The sequence below is a fragment of the Pelecanus crispus genome, chromosome 1, assembly GCF_030463565.1.
Source record: "Pelecanus crispus isolate bPelCri1 chromosome 1, bPelCri1.pri, whole genome shotgun sequence".
NCBI lineage: Eukaryota > Metazoa > Chordata > Aves > Pelecaniformes > Pelecanidae > Pelecanus > Pelecanus crispus.
In genome coordinates, this window is record NC_134643.1 from 160,141,158 (window position 1) to 160,164,686 (window position 23,529).

The window sequence follows — 23,529 nt, forward strand, 5'->3', positions numbered from 1 at the left end:
CAGCGTTCCACATTGCGTCACAGTCGCCAGCGGGCATGGGAGGCATAACACAGAGCAGAAACCAAGCAGAAAACATCAGAATGAGGAGCTCATGCTCTGTGGACAAAAAGCCACCCCAAAATTTCCACCTCAGCTGGGACAACACCTGGGGTTTTGGTCCTGTTTACCCCTTTCCCTCAAATAAAGCCTGTCATTCCAACCTCTTCCAATAGCCAGAGTTTTGAGAAACTCCAAGCTTACTCCTCATCTGTCGCCTCCCACTCAAATTTTCACACTCCTGTTCTTTGCAATGTGCATAGCACACAGGGCATGCTGCCTTGCAGAAGGATCATGTCAGTATATCCCCTATCAGGATAATGAGAAAAGGGCGTTTTCACTGTGTTTTTCTCACCTCAGAGCTCAGCCCCATGTGGTAGCTCCCTGTTTCATCTGTCATGTCCCTCAACAGTGCACCTTTGCACGAGGCCACCTAATTGATCTACGTGCAAACCAGCTGATGGCCATCCTTTTGGCTTGGAGTGCAGCACAAAGGATGACTGTTGCTACAGGGTGGTCAAATTGGCCTCGAAATGTCTCTACCAGGAAGAATCCTCCTGGCACACATCACACAGGGCTGTGCAGATGAATCCAGCCTTACAAACATGTATAATGATTTAGGTAGAAATTACTTTTCCTCCTGCCATACACCAGTGCTTCTCACCTTACACAGATGCATCTGAGCTCCTTATCCACAGCCTTGCAGAAGCCATAACTCTTCACGTTAAGTATTCCATGGTGGATGCTGATAAAATCTGACACTCTTAATGAGCAGGAAGCCATTCAGAATAGCCAGAGAATGGTATGCTTTTTCTTTTAATTGACGGCTTCTCTACTAGCGGCAAATGCATTGAAATGCATTGAAATGTTACTTCAGTTTGCTTCCTAATAAAACCCAGTTAATCTGAATTGTTTTAAAGGCACTTCTAAATGGATTCCAATGAACCACAAACTGACAGAAGCAAAAATACCTGGAATACAAATTTTTATGCTGTGAGTCTTCATTTTCTTCAGAATAACAGGCATAGACCAAGAAGAGAAACCATTTCAAGGGACTAGACTGAAATTTCCCCTACAAATTGAGTACTTCCTATGCCCTTATGTGAGCTTCCTATGTCACTTCAGAACAACTTTCCCATTTTACAACCTGCAGCAGGCAAATTACACAGTGTTGATTTGTGCAGATACTCAAGTATGCTTTTGATCATTTTTATCATTTATAAATGTGTTCTACAGCCCAAAAACTAGGCCTGGGAATATTTCTATGCACCAAGCCCTCAGAAGTGCAGTTCTTCATTCAACCAGAAACCAAGTCTGTTCAGTGAGAATAATTCAAGATTCTCAAATTCATTTCTTTATTACTTTCCCAAAGTAATAACATGTAAACCTTGTCATTATAGTCACCTGTCCTTTTCTTCTTTCCCATGAGTAGGAAAAATTACTCTCAGCAACTCAAGATGTGTTGTCTATGTGTGCACACCCAACCACTCAAAACTGAAGAATGTTCTTCCCTTGCAACATTTGTAGACAAAGCTCACCTCTAACCCTCCCCTTGATTCAGCAGGTGAGATGCAAGATGGGACATGTTCTTTGTGTCCCAGTTGTCTGTGAACTGCCGTATCTTAGAAGCAAGATTCCTGCACAGAGCTTGACAGAGTAACGGAGAGTGAGATATGGCAGCCCATGTCTGAGAACTCCATGTTTGGGTAATGCTCATTTTGTTTTCTTTCCTCAAGTGAACTATCTACTCCTCCAGGTAGTGGTCGCTCACCAACACTGCTATCGGATGGGAGCTGAGGAATCCTTTGCACTAACATTAAACGTGCACAAAAGTGCATCCTGTCCTGTAATCCAAGTGTCAGGACTCACTGCAGCAGGGGGACAATGTGCATCAGGCGCGTGTCCTCCATGACTACCTCACCTTCCCACATGCCCTTTTACAATAGGTACAAGGCTTTGCAAGTGGAACCAAACAATGATGAGGATGACGGTCCATCTAGGTTGGAGGTGTCACCAAGGTTAAGTCAGCCTACACCCCCCATCAAAACCAACTCCACTGAGAAAAAAAGAGGGGTTATTGTCATAGGAGACTGTCTTCTGTGGGGAACAGAAGGCCCAACATGCTGACCAGACCCACTCCGAAATTCTGCCTGCCTTAGAGTAAGGCCTGAGATTAAACGAGCTAGTGATTACAGCTAAATTCCCTGCTTAGTTTCGCCTCGCAATAAAACTGATCCTGTGTTACCTCCACATTGCATTGTGCTGAAAGAGCCCTTGTGATGCTGGATGTACAGACGCTATGATAAGTCACACGTGCTGCGGGGAACTGCTAAAAAACCCATACAAATCCCATACTCATGGCTAGGTCAAATGCTGTGTGAACACTTTCAACTGTGACTGTCTACTTTTGTTCTACAGGACAAAAGGTTAATAGATTGTGTTTCCTGGAGCTTGAAAAGCAGCTTCAAAATACACAAGAAGCTAACTCCAGTCAGTTATAAAAGCATACAAAAGTACAAATATTGACAAATTCAGGGAAACTGTGAGTAGTTTCTGACAAAGCAGAAGCTAACACAGTCCCCTGCTGGAAAAATACTGTAAAAACATGCTATTTCTGTATTGCTTATCTATGTCTACAGCAAACACAGAGCTATCATAGGCTGCTTGACAGGCAAGAGATGTCTAACAAAACCTGAGCGATACACTGGCTAAGAAAACAAAAAATTGTTTGGGGAATCTCACCAGGCCTACATATAACATCAGATTGGACATCGGGAAAAGGTTCTTCACCAAGAGGGTGGTTGGTCACTGGAACAGGCTCCCCAGGGCAGTGGTCATGGCATCAAGCCTATCGGAGTTCAAGGAGCATCTGGATGATGCTCTTAGCCATATAGTTTAGTTTTAGGTAGACCTGCGAGGAGCAGGGAGTTGGACTCAATGATCCTTATGGGTCCCTTCCAACTCGAGCTGTTCTACAATTCTATGATACCCTGGGTGTCACATACACCACGTTCCTGGGACTGGTGCGTAGCTGTGGGTAAAAGCTTTCTCACTGTACCAGTCTCCATTGTGTTTTAGATGTCAGCCTAAAACCGTTCTCATGATCAGACTCACTGCTTACGCAGAGGAGAGTCAGAAGGATACGGTGAGACGTGCACAGGGCCTCACCTGCCCAGGCTTGTTAGCACCTCCATGTTAATTGAACAGCCAGCAGCCAGGCCTGCAGGTGTACGTGGCACAACCAGGCAAATGGGGGACAGGACAGATTCATGGGCGCTCGAGACTGTTCTTGGGGTAAAAGCACAGAAGTAAGCTCTGCCATGCATAAAGGAGAGCCTGTGCATGTTCAACAGAGGAAGGGAATGGAATCAGTGAGAATGTTCAGGAACTAATGGGAGCATCTGAGCAAATTTTGGACTGCTAAGATCTGCACTACGTAAATAGCGATGCAGTTGGAACTGTTCGCAGTAACTCACTGAACTGTAGCTCTCTTTTCCTTCTAACACCACAAGAATTAGATTTGGGATGAAATGCTGGCTTGAGGGCAGCCACTCAAATTAATGAAAAGCTTAGGAGGTTAATTTAGTTCCACATCCAGGCTCAGCTCCCCTTCCAAGATGATATTCGAGTCACATGAAGTAAAGAGGAAGCTCAAGTGCAGAGCGCACAAAAGGTGAAATACGGCAAGCCTACATCCCTTTTCTAGATTATGAAGCATGCCTTGCAGAGCAAATTCATGTCAAATTTCATCTCAGCATTTCTCCGAAGTGCAAATTCCACATTTTTGGGATCCTTCAGCGTCAGCACTGTGGGACTCGCGTACATACAAATATGTACACATTTCACCCACAGCTCCCCTGACTATTTTAGGCCTCTTACTCCCATATCAAGTTGTTACGTGCTCCCTCCTTTCCTATCTCTTGCCTTATCATAGCAAGCAAAGGTGTCTACTGCAATTAGGTTCTGCACATAGACTTCTCAGCCTACAAGGTGTAGCAGCTCCAAAAGGGTATAAATTAGACACCTCTTGGACAAGCAGCAGCAGTTCAGAGGCATGGGAAACACTGGTAGCTGCAGTCGTGTAGTGAAAAATGTCTCAAGATCTATTTAGACTGCTTCCTCAGAAATCCGTCCCACTGTAAGCAGAAATAACAATTTGTGATGTACTGGTAGCAGGATACAAACTGTATCTTTTATCTGCTTTTTCTACCAACCCCGCCTGTAACATCATCAACTTCTTCAGCTCCATGTTCAGCACTGCCAGAAGGAAGAGTGGCCAACGTGGCCAATTCATTTCCCTCTCATTCCCAGTTTAAAGGACTTCTGTAGCTCTCTCCTGACACCATCCCCATCTCTGAACAATGAATCCTCCTCTTCCCACCCCCCCACATACTGAAGACATTGATTGACAATTTATTTTCCTCTAGTTGTCAAAGCACACCACACCCTCGGAAAACACTGCCAGTGCTTCCGCGTGGGCAAGTGACAACTAGCTGGCAATAATTATAAAATAGAAAGTAGCTGGTGAAGCATTGACATTAAAAGTGCTTTTCATAAGCAATAATGAAATAAACATGGGTTTCACCTGCTAGCCACAACTTGTATTGTGATTTGGAGAAATTCGGTAGGTGATTGGAAAAAAAAAAAATGGTCAGCAAAGGAAAGAGCAAGAAATTGGAAACCAGTCATCTGACAAGATGAGGGAGAAAACATTCTTTGTTCCCATCAGACTAACAGCTCCCGCTCTCTCACATCTGCCATATCGAGCGTCTACCTTCCTAACCCTTCCCTCCTGCCTTGTGTCCCAAGTCTGCAGGCAGAGCTGCCAGTCTCAGGCAAACAACATTATTTAAGATAATGCTGTAAGGGTTATTTAAGGTTTTGATATATTATGTACAGGAACACAATGAACCCACTCACTCCTGAGTATTAATAAATGCACTGGGTTTACATGCCCAGGTGCCAGCAGCATGGGGCTGCAGGGTGGCCGCTGGGAGGAGAGGCCAAGAAGGAAAAGCAGATTTAAGAGCGCAGCAGTGAGGAAAAACTGTGAGAAACAACCCCGTGAAGATCCAGGTCAGAGAAGGAGGAGGATGACGTGCTCCAGGTGCTGGAGCGGGCTCCCTTGCAGCCCATGGAGGAGATCATAGGGAAGCAGGTTGTTCCCCTGCAGCCTGCAGAAGAGCACAGCGGAGCAGATATCCGCAGCACAGCACGAGGAGGACGCCATGCAGGGGCAGGTGCCCTGAAGGAAGCTGCAGCCCTTGAAGAGCCCGCACTGGAGCAGGCTTGTGGCAGGAACCGCGGCCCATGGGGGACCCCCGTTGGAGCAGGTTTATTCTGAAGGACTGCAAACCCCATGGAGAGGGCCCGCTCTGGAGCGGGAAAGAGCGTGATGAGGAAGGAGCAGCAGTGAGGAACTGTTGTGGACAGACCGCAACTCCCCATTCCCCGTCCCCCTGCGCTGCTTGGGGCAGGGGGGAGGTAGGGGCATCAGGAATGAAGGAGTGAAATTGGGCCTGGAGAAGGAGATGGGGGGGGGGAAGCTGGTTTAGATTTTGTCTTTGGCCCTCACCCTGCAACTCTTTTTAATTGGCAAGAAATTAATTCTCCCCAAGTCGAGTCTGTTTTGCCTGTGACAGTAACTGATAAATCATCTCCCTGTCTTTACCTCAACCCACGAGCTTTTCCATCTTACTCTTTCCCCTCCTCCTGCTGAGGAGTAAGAGCGCAGCTGGGTGGGTTAAACTCACCACAATAAAAACAACACCCAGAAAGAAAATCCCCAAAACACTTCTTAATGTGGAAAGTAAATGAGGATTTCAAATTGTGGGGAAAACCTGTCTTTACAATGATGAACTAAGAGAAAATTTGGAAAAGATGAGATTTCTTGATTAAAGTTGTAAAATGTTCTCTGTTCTTTTTAAGTATACCTCCTAAGCCAAAAAAAAAAAAAAAAAATTATTTCATACATCTAAGCTCAGGTATTAATCCCTTCAAATGCCTTGCCCAAAGACGGAAGCCATCTTTTCAAACAAATGACTCCCTGCACTTTCCATTACCCATCCCATCATCCTGCATAAAGCAGTACTGATGATGTTCCTACCATAAAAATCACCCCTGGCTCTTTCATGTGGCACCAGCCAAGTCAAGTCTCTATGATACACACTTAGCACAAATTTCAGGTCTATTCAGATAAGTCATGCCTGTAGACAATCATTTATTTATGCAGTGATTTGATTTTCTAATGTTTCTTGCTTTCTTCCCTTTCATTATCTTCTGTCTTTGATCTCCTGCATCTCTTACATTACTCTAGCAGGTCAGGTTGCCAAAGTGAAAATTCCTCAGTGCAAACAGTTAAGATCCTCCTTCTCACCCCTCTAAACAACCCTTGCTTTGTTTTGTCTTCCAGGCATCAATTTGCTATTATAAAAGACCACAAAAAGGTCCCTTCAATACAGTATGCCAATTATTAAATAGGTTATTTATATGAAAGGAAAAAAAACACCTCATAGCCCATGTATTAGATGAAATGTAACACTTCATAGGGTAGGGGAAAAATCATGGTTTAATTACAACAATGTAGCATAAACACTTTAGTAGTCGATACCAGGATATTATTGTGACGTCTAAACTAAACTTGAGTTCTTCACAGATACCGTAAACAGACACTCTAAATTCCCTAAATGATTGGCATTAAGAAGGTTTATACAAAGGCGGTCAGTTGTTTAATCTTTAAGATGTCATGACATGGTGAGACAAACACACATACACCAGTAAGTACAGAGAAATGTTATGCTACATTTTGGACAGTTCAGAACGGAAAGTGCTTCACATCTACAGGACAAGAAATGGCTTCATCTCCTCATCCCTAAATGATGAGAGCAAAGAAATAACCTTTTAATAGGTTAAATAAACAGTGCCCCATTTATCCATGCTTTTATAAAGTTTCCAACAATTCAGAAGGTCCATGGTGAAATTTACAATCTATATACAGTATAACAAATTGTCAAAGAAAAAAGTTCAGATATTCCTTGGTTCTCAAAAGCCTGAAGCTCACTCTCTGCACTAGAGACAAAAGCTACCTACAATATTAGGTGGGTTTTTTTTTCTTTTTTTTTTTTTTTTTTTGTGTGTGTAAAAATTAGTCATCCCAATCCACCTTGAATAAAATCTGTCCCGAAGTCCTGGGCATATTTAACAACTGCTTAATCCCAGTGTTTAAGGAATGTTCATTAGATGTCAGTATAGGGGTACTGTCAGAAATGATAATAATCACAGGTACTAAGAGTCAGCAAATTTACACAGCAATGCCACTCTTTACAATATAATGTAAAACAAATTGTTATGATGGAAGTTGTTCCTGAGTTAAAATTTGCTAAATGCGAAGATCCATGTTTTCCTTTTACACTTCTTCCTCTGGAATGTCCTTTTACATATGCTGAATTGAAAATTAAAATTCGCTCTGAAAATAGCCTAAATGTCAGAGAGTAAAAATGTTAGCAAAATTCTAATCATATTAGCATTCCCAAATCTAAATTTAGCCAAGATGCTATGAATTTGCAGGGTTTAGTATCACTTAGATTTTAGCAAGAGTATTTTCTAAATACGAACATAATTATAAATGTCATTCCACATTTTCGTGGAACTGCAAACAACAGGAGAAGATTTTGGTATCAAGAATTATAAATTTAAAGTTCTGCGAGTATACGTAGCTCTGATATTGCAGACATTGTTAGTTTTCTTATCCAGTTTGCTCCTTTAGAATTAAAGGAAGACGTTTTTAAATTGTAGGAACATAAATTAAAATACCTACAGATATATTCAGCTTTTTAAATTGGACAACTGATTCTCTCTTCAGATTTTTAAGTATCCACTCCCACAGAATTGTTCCTCAAGTATGTAATCATTGACATTCTTTCCTATTTAATAAAAAGCTGTTCTTGGCTGAGAAAAGCAGATAACATTAAAAATAGATTTTTCATTACATTCAAAGTGTGCATGACAATTCCTACCACCCTAATCATTCTGGCTCCAACTCATTAAAGTCCATATAAATGTTTGTTCAAGTCCTAGCATTAAATTGAACAGGAGTTAAAGGGCACTAGAAAATCAGGATGACAAAAGGTGCAACTCAGGTCTGTGCTATACCTGCACTTCTGACTGTCAACTGAAGAAAAACCCCTCAGAAAATTGCACTGTCTGGAGTTTGATCCAAGGTTTGCGGAAATCAATGAAACACTTACGAATGAGCTTCAATGGGATTATAGTATTTTAAGTGCTCCAACTGATGCTCACAGTTTGCAGTGATGTAGCATCTCCTATTTTAAATACAAGAAAGGATTGCAGTAATTGCACCTATCAGACTAGGGAATAAATGTTCATTTACGTATTTTCAAATCTGTCAGCAGTGCAAACTATGAATTAGTGTCTGATAAAAAAAATCTTATTTCCAGATTTGTTTCCATTTAAATCCTAGTAGGACAGAAACCAGCAACATGCTGAGAAAACAGGGTGGGAAAGGAATGACTCTGCTTCCACAGTCTGGGAATTCCAAAGAGTCTTATATAGTGGTATAAAAACAAAGCTCTGAATGAAGTTTGGCCTAGTCCATGTGTCTTATGCACAAAGGTTAGCTAAAATTTAACTGTTGTGACCATAAAATATAAATAGCAACAATTTATTCACAAAATTCTAGATTAGATTGATTCTTTTGCTTTAACAAACTGTATGATCTATTAAATTATCAGCCAGCTGTATGTTTAAGCACAACAATAGAAAATGTAGTACATAAACACCTAAAAATCACAGTCATAAAAAGCAGGCAAGTACATCAGTGTTTTGGTGGCCAAAGCACAAAAGATTAGTCTGCCAAACAAGTGTACGTGAACATAAATCATGGGCATTAGTTTTGTTAAAAATTGTTTCTACTGTCAATAAACAGTTTTCTGTATTTTAATACTGTTCTTAAAGAATTGTAAACTGTTTAAAAATGTATGCAGACATAAATAGCAGTAAAGTATTTAAATACAGTGGTCAATAGGAAAAATAGGTTTTTAAGTTTGCATGTGTGATGAGTGGGTAATTTGGAACAAATCCATAATTATCCACAAAGAACTCTGACCTTTCTTAGGTAAGACAGTACTGCCATCATTTCTAACACTTGTGACCATTATAATAACAAGAGAAAAAAATAACATCAGCCCTGATACATCAATCACATATGCATTCAAAATTACAGATATTTACAAGAAAAATATATATTTAATTAAAAAGCCACTGAAAAACATGGACTTTTAGTCAGGTGCTGCACTTTCTGCAAAATGAGGTAATTTAGATGCAAACAAATTAAGTTTAGTAGAGTTCAGGATCCACAGTCTCCACACTTAAAGTACAGATTGCTTCAGTAAATGGCTTGACTTTTCTATATGTTCAGAGCAAGAAATCACTAGATCCAGTTAAATCCTGTTTTGTAGTGCTCTTGATGCAACACTGACTAATGTCAGAAGGCTTCCCAGCTCAGTTTTACAACTGGTCTTTCAATAGAAAGAAAAAGAGAAAAAAAAAAAAAAAGAAAAAAATTAGTTATAAGTTGGTTTCATCCCAAGATGGATCATTCATGTTCTTTAGAACTTTTCTAACAAGCTTCTCCAAGTCCTTGCGAGCTCTTTGTTCTTCTTCTAATGATTTCTTCATCTTTTTGTTATCCTGTTTAATAGAGGCAGAAATATTAGCATTCAGTTTTTCGGGGGTGGGGTTTTTTTTTTTTTTAACAGATCTTTTCTGACCACACATACACTGTCAATTAGAAATTCTGAAGGCTCTTCTCAGTAAGACTGCTATTAACTGTTCAAAAGCAAAGTCTTCTATTAAAATATCACAAGTTACACACGGTTACTTCACACAATGCAACAAAACCCACCAAATGGAAACCGAGCTATTTCCTATTTATACTTAGGGGTCCTTTATAATGCAAGTGCTAGTAACAGATGGCAAATAGTCTTGAATTCTTCTGCTCAAATCTCAATGAACAGTAGAATATATTTGTTGCTAATGGAGAAGGGAAATGGAGCAATAAGAAGAATAAATATCCCCTCTAAGAGCCTCCTGTGATTATAACTAGTTTCACAGTCTCAGAAAAGCTGCTTAAAACTTAGTGCAAATTAACTTGCTTCATTGGGAAAGTAAATAGTTGAAAGGAATATCTTGAAAACCATTGCATTCTCTGGAAAGTGTTTTGTGATTAAATTTTAAACCAGACAGATGACTACCAACAGTCTAAGAGGAGTATGAACTTCAAGAACACCACCACTCTGCATGAATATTAACGAGTGAGTCAGTTCTCAATATTTAGTGCCATCAGGTAATATTGAAATACCATGAACAACAGGACCGTAAGGATGTCACTGACCAAGCCACAGTAATGCTTACATTGTTTAATCCTGTACAGGCCAAGGTGATGCTAGCAACAGTGGGGAAGCAACCAGAAGATAAGACAACACTACCGTAAGGCCCCATGACAGCAAGTCTAGGGGTGTTTAACAAACACAAGTTTGCAATCCAGGGGTCCCACTGGACTCCCATTGGCTGCCATTTACAGACATTTCTAGAAACAGGATGGGATCAACAGCTGCTACCTTCATTAACTCCACTCCCTCCTCAAGTCTGTTGAGAAACTCAGAAATTTCATTCTTTTCTTGTACATATAAACTTAATTTCTTTTCATTTATTTATTTACTGCCAATTCAGGACTGCACTATTCAAGTGCAGTGCCTGTGGAGCAACAGCTATGAATAACCTATGGAAGCTGCTACGGGAGGGATCCCACTTCGCATGGTAACTCTCACCAACAGGAAGCCTGGTGTCTACACCAACCAGTGCGCTATGTACTCCCAGAAAGCCTTTATCCATAAAGCCCTTGGTCACTTGGTACCTTCCCAGCTCAGAGAATATTTCTGCCACTTCTCCAGTTGGCAACATCACAGCAGCAAACCAATAAATGCTTCTAAGCTGAGATTCCTGATATATGAGAAAATGAACTCAGGCGTTAATGGGTCTTGGCTTTGGAAGATGTGAGATTCTGAAGAGACCATCTATTTGGAAAGGCACCAGAAAAGAGAGCTGTTGCTTGACGTTCAGAAGAAGGTGACTTTTTGTTTAGTCACACAGAGATCTGTGGGGCCTCAGTGAGGCAGCACGTTTATCCTTTGTACAAAAGCAGCCAAGTCACAGAAATATTAGTGGGTTGTTATCGCTGCTTGTATTACATGAACTGTATTTTTAAAAAAACTGTCAAATTTGCATCAAACCTGCGATACGCATGCTTTATATGTTGAGAACAGCAGAATTTAAGACAGCAACTGTCCTACTTCAAGGAGCATGCGTGACATCCTTAGAAATCCTGGGCACACTTACAGATTGGCAAAGAATTTGGATTCATGTTTATAGCCAAAAATCTAAAGTAATTTGAATACAAATCCATTTTACATTAACCCAGGAGATTTTATCCGACTTCCTGAGTCAGAACCGTTAAGGTCAGTTTGCAAATTCACACATTGGAGAGCACGGATAATTCAGTACTTTTTCGCCTACACATTAAGCAATGACTACGTGCAGCAGCATTAACGTGTCTTAAACAGGCTGTGTCCTGACAAGAAAAAGGTATTTTTAAACAACTCATTCTGGATACTTAAACCAAGCTTAAAACGTCAGCTGCAACCTCCACACCAGCAGCTCGGGTGGGATCTTGCACAATTCCCCCACGTGACAAAGCAGCACCCTAAGCTAACTTGAAGCCCTCATTAAAAAAAGGCCACACGATAGACACTGAAAAGGACCCTGGTCTCTGGAAATGAGAGGTTTTAAAAGGTTTTAAGAGGTGTTCAGGTTACTGAAGGACCGTCAATAAAGGCCTAAATAGATCCAGACATTTATACTACTAAATTATACATTCTAGAGCAAATACTATTTCACAGCCTCTATAAGCTTATTTTGCTAGTATTACAGCAGAACGGAATTTGCTTAACGATTTCAACATTTCAAGTTGTAACATCCAAAAATAAATGAAACATAGCTTAGTAAGCCACCTCAGAGAGAGGGTACTTAACGCTGTTCTCAAAGGTTGGTGCTCCAAGGACCGACGACAACCACAAAGGAGGGTACCTGTTGTCAAATTGGATTGTTTTACTTTTAAAAGTGAATCTAGTCCAAAATTTAAGTCCATTCCTGTCAAAGTGAATCAACTTACAAGCCGTATTTATTTTTATAATAAGCCTTCCATCTTTCCATTCTCCATGTTGCTATAAATGCAGCAAGTTACCAACCTGTCTTAACTCCTGCACTTCATCCTTTAATGCATATACTGTGTCAACAAGGCTTCTAAAATGAAAAAAGAAGATGATCTGTTACAATGGTTTTCAGACATACATGTCTAAATATATTATTAGACAAAATTGCTAAATGAAATGCATGAAAAACAAACAAAAAACCCCACAGCTAACAGCCAATTTCAAACTTGTGTTAAAAAATGGCCTCTTATCCTGATTTATATTCAGTAAGGCAAGGACCTGTTACCAGCTTCTGTGACAGGATACACCTCTCAAGCACATACGGACCTATAGTGGTTTCTGTATTACAGCTTTCTGTAACAGAACTGTGTTTCATCTCCAACATACACCTTAGCCAAAAAACAGAACGATGCTACACACTAACTAGAAAGATGACACCGATTTAATACTGAAATCCTAGAGCACTTGGAAAAACTATTTACAAATGAAACATATCACTTCTTGGCATGGAAAGAATAAGTTGCATAGCATATACAAAGAAATAAGACTACCAGCATTTAAATGAAGGCCAACTGCACTTAAAGGACTGGCAGCATACTCCAGACAGCTCTGTTCCTTACTACAAATATACCATACATGCACTGCTATAATGGGAGACAGGAGGAGGAAGAAGAGTGCGAAGTTTACTGATTTAATCCATCATTCATTAAATGTTCTCTTACTTCTCTTCTATAACAGTCTGACCATTACTTTTAGTTTCTTCTACAATAATTTTTTCTTCTTCTGGAAGCAGGACTTGAGGAGCTGATTCTTTACGGGAACCTGTTGTAAAAGTAAATTACAAAATGAGTAACTCACAAATATAGCTGGGGCATTTTAAAGATTATTATTTCATTCATTACATGATACACCTGCATCACCAAGGTGTATCACTTTCTAGTTCCCCCTTTGCTCCACGCACACAAGTTACTGACACGTTTTTTTTTTAACATTTGAAACCACAGCCTTACAACAACAAAAAATTGCTGACATTCCTATCCTGCTGCTGACACAGCTCCTGTGTCATCGATGGGGATGCCATACCATTCAATGAACAGTGCACGTTCAGTAAAAGCTATACAAATTCACCATAGCTGACTCAGAAAAAGCTAGGTGTGTTTAAGTAACAGTGATTTAAGCCTCAAGGACAGATTCTGATCTCACACTGACATAAATCCAAGAAACAGTTCCACTCTAAACCAAGCACTCTTATCAGTAAGGAACAGAATAGTGGTTTCAAATGATACAGCAATGGAAGAAAATAAGTTAAAACCCCTTTTCCCTGAAACACTGTAAACAACACAATTATGTGTGTGTGCACACACACATACATACACATACACTTACAGATAACTTTTTCATCCTGTAATAAATTCCTACCAAATGAAATACATACTTTGCATTTAATGGTTTGACAAAACCTCAAAACACTCCACAATCGTTGCAGTTTATAACATCAAAATAATACATGTAGAGTCTAAAAAAGTAGCTCTGAAATTCTAAAAAAAAGTAGCTCTGAATAGAAAGATCTACAGCTCAGAGATGTGCATCCATTCATACATACATGAAGTATGTATTCTAGAAACGTTATTTAATTAGGCTGCAACAAATTACAAGCTTTTTTTCTTAAAGAAGGTCTGTAAATAAATTGCTGTCTAAGCATTTGTTCAGAATTCAAACACAGCAGATAAGGCATTAAAGTACTTGCATATCTAAACCAAGATATCGGTTTTAAGAAACAAGGTACATTTGCCTACCAATTCATTGTAATGCACTTTCATTAACCAGGAATGTCTTAAGTCTAGTATAGTTTGAACGGATAACTAGATACACTACAGGGTGCATGCCTGTCAGAAGAAATTAGTTAGCTCTTGCTGAACAGCTGCTTTGTGATAAAGTGTTTTTCTTTTATGGTTCATGATAAAAATACACAATCTAACACACACAAAACCTGAAAGAAATCAAGCTCATCGAAAAATACTAACTTCCCAAACAGCTGCAGTCTTGAGTTCTGAAAAATGAGCTTGTAGGGACTGTAGTTTAGCAGTACATGTTAAGCTATTTAAACTATTTTAGCAAACAATGACAAACATGCTTTAATGAAGAAAATAGCTTCCTTAAGCTGACAGTAAAGATCCAATGTGTCAATATGTGACGGTCAAGATTTTATGGAATTAAGATAACAGCAGATTTGAGAACAGAATCTCGTCCTTGAAAGCTCTAAGTTCTTCATCTTACAGAGTGAAGAAAACTTTTAAGGGTTAATACCCATCCAACTCCCACTTATAGGAACAACCTATAAAACAAGCACATCCAAACTCTGCATGGAGCTCAAGGACATTTCCCTGTTTGCGCTGTCAATCTCTAAACATAAAAAGTTGTCTTGTGTTTATTTCAGTTAATTGGTTACTGCTCTGCTTTATTAGCCCAGGAGGTAACACAGAACACTGAGCTAAATGTTATTTTAGGAATTAGTTGGCACCAGCTGCTACCAGATCACTACATTTTGGGTCTCTGTACCAATGTGCAGCACCTCAGCCCAGCATATGCCGAGGGAGACACTGACCAAAGGTAGAGGACTGCCAAGTGTTTCTCGCCCATGACTCCCTTCAACCAAATGGAGCATCGCATTGTATTTATCTCTGTATAGAGCTGCATCCAATTGTCTTTGCCTGGTCAGAGTAACATGGGTCCTTGCAAAGCAGAAATGGCATGGAGTAGACAGCTTTAAAAAAAAAAATGTCCCAGCTGTACAGTTATATACACACATGCACGTAAAACAGATGTCTACACCAGCGTATCTTGATGTATGTACAGCATAGCACAGTAAACAATACTGAGACACAGAATGCAGTTTCATTAAAAACAAAATGTTCACCAACATTATACTCACAAGGAGACCACACAGTACACGTACACACTTACACGATGCAAAACTGTTGCTGTCAACACTGACCTTCCTGTGCCACAAAACATTAGTTAACTACCGTGGAATTCAGGACATCACAAGTTTCACTCTCGCCTTCATTGCTCCAATACCCTCGGTCATGCAACTTTCTTATTTGTATCTCGGAACCCTCGCTGCTCTTATGGTTTGTACTTATGAAAAAAAAAGAAAACCCACTTTCTCCTTTACCTTGGTTTGCTTTTTTTGTGTTTTGGTGTGGTTTTTTTTATTTAGCTTGTTGTGGATTTTTTTTCCTAAACCCCACCAACACTTGCTAGGTATCAAAGGGACAAACACACAGCACATCTATCCTGCAACAAAGGACCCTGTCATCAAATGAGTAGGTGCACAGTAACATCCGACTTGATGTGTCAAGTTCTAAAGGCAAAACAAAGCTACTTCACTGTCCTGCTTTTCTGTGCCATTTATGCCAGAAGCTTTTTTTTTTTTTTAAAAAAAGACGTATTTTCTGGCAATTACGTGTCTAGAATGGACTTCAGAGTCACCTCATTACTGACACTTGGCAATATTCCCTATATTGCACCTTGTGCCTCCACCAGGTTCTCTATGTCTATTCTCTGTGTGACCATTTCTCTCCAGAAAAGTTTACAAGCTACAGCTTTAGGACATGAGTAGAGGGTTGCGTTACAGCACAGTGGGGATTTCATGCAGAGTTGCAGTAAAAGAATGGTCCAGGAAGTTGCTGCATCTTAGATAATCCTCAACACCTTTTTGAGACACATTCCACATTTTCATGAAGTAGCGCAGAAGAATCAGAAGTTACTTCAGTTTGCCATATCTGCCATTCCTCAATCATAAAATTCAGCATGAAACTTGCATGTTTATTAAGACACTACTCAGTCTCGTTCCAAGTCAAACAGGCCAAATGACAATGTTTAAACTGACCTCCAACAAGTCTGGCCCTAAATCACCTTGAGACAATACAGCCAAAAGTACTAGTTTAAAACAAACAAACAAAACAAAACCAACCCCCCCCAAACCCCACCCCACCTGAAGGTTTACAAAACAGGGTTTAATTTTGTTTTCTTTTCCTTTTATTTGAGCTATTGAGGGAAGTAAGGTGGATGGGAGAAGAAAGGATGCTTGGCAAACCCAGACAAGTACCTCAAGATTAGCAAACAAATGTTAAGGCTGAGAAAGTTGCCGTAACTTTTCAATGGGGAACTCCTAAATCCAGGGTCTTGGAAGAATGACCCTACTGTTTAGAAGTCTGTTGCATATTCAAGGCAAAACAACTGACTACCATGATCAAGATTCAACTAAGTTTCCATCAATTAAATGCCATCAAGAAAAGAAAGGTATTCAGTATTAGTATCTCCCAGCCCTAGAGTGGAAAAGAAAGAATTACAATGCTTTTTGCCAACACCATACCCTAAATTATAGGTTTAGCCTCCAGAGTAAAGCAAGTAATAACATAGCCCACCTGGCATTCAGACCAGGGCTAGAGACCTTAGCAATACCCACTATGTAATGTGGTGCAACACCTGACATACAAGAATAGGTCTGTGGGTAACAGCCCCCTGCTTTTAGTCTTCAGTATCTGATCCCCTTTCCAGCCTAATCAATCAGCCACACCAGCAAGCAGTTCTGAGCATTTCTGGAAAAAAGGAAAGCTGAAACCTGTTTGGATATTTCTGTGGCTGAAAGACCTCACGACAGAAGTTCACTTCATAACCATCTGAAACCAGGAGAACATCACTCCTAGCCCTGGAGTACGGTCTTAACACCAAAATGGGAAGAAACTAAAGTGCAGACTGAATGCCACAGAGGTTCTCAGTGATGTGGGTTTGCAAGCATAACTGCACAACACCAGCATTTTGTTCACTCTCCTCGAAAGGGAGCGTGACTTCTGAAAAAATATTGATATGGTACCACGCCAGTTCCTGACAGAAGCCAGGCTTCAGAAAGAGCTATACTGGTAATCAGTCTGGTCCTTCATTCTGAATCTTCTAGCAGACAGACATGGAAGAGAGTCCAGAAGTTTCCCACAGATCTTAAGACATCAGGCAGAAGGAAGGAAAGAGAAGAAGGGGGATGAAATTCAGATGCCTTTTCACTTTAACCAGATCTGAAGTCTCTGCCTATGTTCAAGACCTTTTCTGTCCAGGAACCATTTAAGCCGACAGTAAAATAGAGGTGGGTATTCACACCATCTACTTTAAGTAGCTAAGCTCAGGGCCTCAGTTAAAAGCCAGCTTTCCCCAGTCAATCAAGAAGAGGGTTCCTTCCTCCAGCTGACTGTTTGGAGGAGAAGACTCTTTCACAGGAGGAGGAGAAGGTACTTTCACACTGATACTCTACAAAGAGTTTGCCTTCTTCCAGCGACTACGAGGGTCCTAATTTAAGCTATGGAAGTTAGACCTGTGGTGATGGTGGTTGACTTCCAAAAATGCACGGCATAATTTGAGGCCATTAGCAACGATTCAGTTTTTAAGTATTGCTGATTTCTTCACTTTTCATACCTTTATTGTGATTAGGAGAGGTAAAAAGGGAACAAGGCACAATAAAGATCAAAATTAGAAACAGTACTTGTAAATATACAATTCTGTTTTTCACCAACTTTACTATGCTCTCTTCAGAAGCTAAGCAGCTCTTTGAAATGATTTGCTTGAGTTTCAAAGACAAAAGTCTGACTTGCCACTGAAAGACAAATACATGCATAGACAACTGTTTAGATCTACCATTAGCCATTGGTATGTACAGATGTGCAAATTTCCTGGAGAAGCAAATGTACAAAAAGTAAGAATTACCTGTCATTCAAAACATTCAGTATTTCATTGCATTAGTTATATTTAAGATGTATCCATCTTTCTCAATGAATTTTTGATGAAATCCTAATCTGACGGATCCTAAAAATGGTGTTCCCAGACTCTGCGTACATTGAGATTAAAGCATTGAAAAAAAAAAAAATCCTTCATGCTACAGATCTGCCAAAGTCAAAGGGGAGCCCTTTAATATCTTCTGCAGATAAAAACAAATCAGAATCCAAACATCAGGCTAAACTTAAGTTTACTGTATAAAATACACCTCCTTCTGCAAATTCTTGGGAGTGTTTTGGCATGAAGTGTGTTTTTTTGTTTGATTGGTTTTTTTAAAACTAATAGTGATACACAAATAGGAAAAAACCCACATGACTCAGATGACAGATCTACGTAGTTTACAGCAAAATGTTTTGACGAGTAAAATGAAAATAATTGAAGTGGACTGAAACACATACAACTCCATATGTAAGTGTTAGTCATATAAGAACAGAACAAAGAGTTTGAAAGACAGATACACCATCCAAAGAAGTGGGATATTTCTAAGACAACATTTGGAAAGAGCTATCCCACTAAACTTCTGCTATTTCACTAACCAATACAAAAACTTCCAGCCAGAGGGCTGTAAGGCTAAAACTAGAGTTGTTATAATTGTAGCAAAAAAATGTTACGACCTTTTAATAGAAGTAGGCAATTGCTTTGCTTATTCTGATGTAAACATTTTAGTATGTATATTAGTTTATCATTTTATTTAAATTCACTCAAATACGAGCATCTTTTAAGTAGAAGCACTAAAGAGAACTTGTTTTCAAGAGAAAAATGTTGTAATGTTAAATCTTAAAAATATGTAAGGTTATAGAAACCAATATCATATTCATAAAATTTCTCTCTGGTTACAGGACTTGCAGAAGTAGGTTTTAGCTTGTTCCAATAATTCAGCCTGTGCTTTTACTGAGAATACACCAATTCAAAAAATGAAAAAGAAAATAAAATCAATTTAAGGGGAGAGGGAAGCAACAGAAAACATTCTATAGATGGCAACATCTCTGAATAGTTATTTCTAAAAAAAAAAGAGGATACAGAAAGATACATACTTCACATTACACTGAATTTCCTGTAGTTGTCAACTACATTAAACAAAGATTACATGCTTATGTCAAAAAAGCTCTTTCACTTCAGCATTTGATTCCTCCGTGAAGAAGCGAAGGAGAGAAAGGAGGCATGGAGAGAAGAGGGAATTAAGTGTTAACTTACAAGTTATGCTGTCCTTTCCCCCCGTGTAATAATTAAATATTAAAGTCACAGTCTAGCAAATGCAAAATTTATTTCAACTGTACATAACAGATGTCCTTTTTTATATAAAACAAAACACTTAATTGATATATGCAACCACAAACAATATGCATACTGTACAGTACAATGCAACATTCAGATATACATCCATTTTGTATTCTCAAAAGGCAGTCACCTACTAAAGATGGCTTCTCCCATTCACGAATGAAGTGCACAATATATATTATTTTTTTCTATGTTTTACGTCACTATATACACATTACTGTGTTTTGGCAAGATTATGCAAAACACCCAATTAATATTGGTTGGTTTCAATTTATGGCAAATACTAATTTATGGAAACACTGCGTAAGCCATGTGAAGAGGGGCTGACAATGGCTTGAACCTACCTTCTAATTGAGATTCCCCATCCTTCCAGTGTATTTGTAACTGTACACATATAATTTACAGAATTGCATAAACATAAGGTACTATTATTACCATGACTAAAGTTCCACAAAAATAGAAACACTGAACCTTTGGACTGAATACCACCATTTCCACATTTGCCTTTGTTTTTCTGGGGTTTTTTTGTTGTTTTTTTTTTGTTTTGTTTTTTTTTTAAAAAAGCATGTTGCATTAATACTCCTGATCAGTTCACAATAGCTTATGGCCTGTAACACTGAAGACACGGAATGATTTTAAATGTGCAGTGATGTTAATATGAGAGATCCTAATTATGATAATAGTTAATGACTTAAATGCTACAATAATTAATGGTGGTAAACTGTCAAAGCTTTGGTGCATAGAAAATCTTCAGATCTGGATAACAAAACATTCTGTGTGATAAGGAAAGTTCAAGTGCAACAACTGTATTTCAAACTCATATTTACACTATATAACATGAAACAGACATAAAGGAATTATCATTTATCCAATGCAGAAAACATTATTCAACTAGAACACCACAGCTTAAGAAACAGGAAAAAAAAAATCCATACTTTCCATACATGTTAAAAAAACAAAAACTGAAAGGAAGAGGGGAGTGAAGTGGGTTACAAATGCGCAGTGGAATGGTATGGAGCACACGTACTTAACTCATTTCTCTAAGCAACACTCCTCCACTTTGAAAAAAAGTTCAACATACACAAGTTCCTGGTCATCACGTTAATACATGACTAGTAGTAAAATGTACCCCTGAAAACCCTCCTCAGTAAGCACTGCTGCTTTTGTTAGTCACATTTTTGAATACCAACAACAGTAAGAGAGGATAAAGCACATGATCAAACAAGACTGAATGCGAATCTGCAGATGTGAACTGCTTTGAAGAAGCTTCTTCACACTGACCACCTTCTGGAATCATGCATGTCTAGCAGTTACTAACTTTCTGATCATGTAACCTGCAGAAAGGTATTGATTATCTTTTAAACAGTGTGGTCAAGATCCCAGGCAGCAGTTAATTGCATCATGATTATTCTGAACTTGTTCATAGAGTAATACCTGAACATTGGATAACATGCTTACTTGAAAAGGGGTAAGGGAATTGCATCTGGGGACCCTGGTGAAAATGAGAATTGTTTCTGTCCTTTCGTCACATGCTTTCCCTAATGCTAACAAAGATTTAGAAAACATGTCATTTTTGTTTTGATGCCAATTGCGTTATCCACAAGACAGAACACACACACTTCACCCCAGCAGTGCCCCAGGTGCAGGTTCGAGACTTTCAGCTGTGCACAGCGTGTCACAGTTCTCTGAAAAGCCAACATGACTGTAAGTGAAGAGCTGCCGCTGAAAACAAACCTGCTCGTGAGAGAAGTTACAAGACACAATAAAATCTGTCACAGACATGCTCCAAACAGTACAACCCAAAAGCCAAGCATTCTATTATTCAGAACTTCAAACAAGCCAATGTGATCGCAGTTGTACCTAGAGTTTCAGATGCTGAACACTCGAGCCTCCATCAGAGGAACCATTTTCATCTCATCTTTTCAGGAGGAATGGTCAACTGAGAGTTGTCAGCTGTGTATTTTAACAGGCAAGTAAACATCTAGACCCTACTTTCTGCCACGCTACTGCATACAGTACAGTGACAGTATGACCACTGGTAACATGAGATTATCAAAACACTGCATGTAATGAGCATGGACTGCCAGGGTTTCATGACAATTGCCAGACTGGGGTGGGGAGGAGAGCAGTGCGGTCCTTCATATAAATGTCTACGCAATGAGGAAAAGTCAGCAGTATAAAACCAGAAATCTTTATGGATTAGCAAATGCTCTTCCAAACAAATGGGCCAGATACGTGAATATCTGAATGGTTTTACAGCTCTTGTACTGCTTATTTTTAAACTGCATCCTTCTTGCTCTACCAGCTTTGTATTTTTTCAGTAATATTTAGAAAATCCAACCACTACCGCTAAAGTATTTCCATATTGCTGGCACTCAGCTCACAAACCAGTATGGTTTCAGTACAAAATACAAAAATGTGCTGTATCCAAAATAAAAAAAAAAAAAAAAAAGAAAGAAAGTACCTGTTGCTACACTGACCAAGTCAAAAGAAAAAAAAAAATTCAGAGCTACAAATTAACATCTGTCAGTTAAAAAAAAAAAATGCTCAAGAAATATCATCCTTAACAGGATATACACTTTTTAGAATGACTTATTTGTACGTGTATCGAACTGGCAATAGAGCCTTCCACCAGGTATAACTGAAGTTTCAGAAGCTCCCTCAGAAGTTGTTAAAATATCACATTAAAGAGACAAGGAACAGCAAGAAAACATCTAAGAAAAGCAGGCTGTGATACAACAAGCATTTGTTAAGAAAAAGCTCAGAAGTGCATTAGTTCTGGTGAGAGATATATGAGCAACAGCTCTTACGAGATGTAGACCCCATTCTGTAACTATGGGCTGTCCATATACTGTCATAGTCAGAGTCTTCTGAGAGGTCTGAAGGCTCCAAACGAGAAAGACTACTGCGACGACCCAAGGAGTCTAGACTTGATTGGTCATCATCAGCCAAGACGTGATTATGCATCAGGTCAGTGCCTTGCCATGCTAAGGATGTACAGGTGAAATGAAATGGTGGATGTGGATAGGCAGAGGTGGGATGAGGAGGAGAACGTAAGGAATAGCCACAACCAAACACATGAAATAAAAGCAAAAAGGTGATGGGAAGAGAAGGAAAAGAGAAAATATTGTTAAAAAGGCACCAAAGTTTTTTTCTTCCTTTTTTTTTTTTTTTTATAATTTGTTTGGGGTTTAGGTATAAATTACACTCAGCATGTAATAACGCTTGAACCGTTACAATACAATTTTTGAAGTGGTTTTTAGGCTTCTAAGCAGCCTCAATTGAGAATTTTGAATAATCAAAATCTTGTTTCAAAGTAGGTTTCTTGGAAGAGGGAGTTAGGTTCTTTTAAGTATGGAGTCAGTTCTGGTCTGGGGGGATTTGACTGGGGACAAAGCAATAAACACAGTAAACCAGCATGATCCAGCGCTGAAGTGAAAAGCAACGGCCCCTTCCCCACCACACATCTGTACCTCCATCCTTTCCCTCCCTTGCAATGACACAGTCATTTGTACGGCTGCTTGGTGAAGCAGGTCAGGGAACAGTTTCAGAGGAAAACCAACCCTACAAAAGATTCTTTTTCAAGCAGGTAATTTCCCCACCAGCTCACAACACAGCCACAGAAGTGCTTGTGTCACCACTGTAAAGAGGAAAATGCAGGGGAAAAAGCAAAGGTTCTCATGCAGAGCAGGGCTGCTGACTTTCTAAATCAGCAGCAACACATTGCACCCACTCAAGGGGACTGTCAAAGTACAGCTTTTCTGTGCCTGTACCCCTTGTTTTTTGTTTAACCATGAAGTAAAGTAGCTCACAGAGTAACAGGGCCAAGAGCCTAACAGCAAGAGTCTGATCCATTCCAGCGCCCCCCCCTCCTTCCTACATGCTTCTATCTGAATCTGTCTTCCTAATTAAATACTTTAAGATGTCTAGGGTAGTTGGTCAAACAGCTAAGGACACTTTTTATCCTCCCCCCCCCTTTTTTTTAAGGCATGGCAATATCTGAGGACTGAAGCTATGTAAGTGGCCATGCTAGAGCCACCACAGACACGATATTGCAAAAGATTTTAAGCCTTCATTTGGAGCAGAAATGCAAAACAAACTC

The 23,529-nt window shown here is 39.5% G+C and overlaps 1 protein-coding gene across 5 annotated transcripts in view; it reads right to left on the minus strand.

The window, feature by feature from the left end:
- Positions 1–9,621: 9,621 nt before the first annotated feature.
- ARHGEF7 (Rho guanine nucleotide exchange factor 7) overlaps positions 9,622–23,529 on the minus strand; it is a 125,147-nt gene continuing 111,239 nt past the window's right edge. For 2 of the 5 annotated variants that reach the window (XM_075704715.1, XM_075704744.1), the window contains 4 exons: positions 22,238–22,414; positions 13,046–13,145; positions 12,360–12,414; positions 9,622–9,744 (listed from right to left, as the gene is read on the minus strand). In XM_075704715.1, coding sequence (XP_075560830.1) covers positions 9,622–9,744; positions 12,360–12,414; positions 13,046–13,145; positions 22,238–22,414 — 455 coding nt within the window. Of the gene's footprint in view, positions 9,745–12,359; positions 12,415–13,045; positions 13,146–22,199; positions 22,415–23,529 lie in introns of those variants that run through there. The other 3 variants (XM_075704727.1, XM_075704735.1, XM_075704720.1) reach the window with 2 other exon arrangements.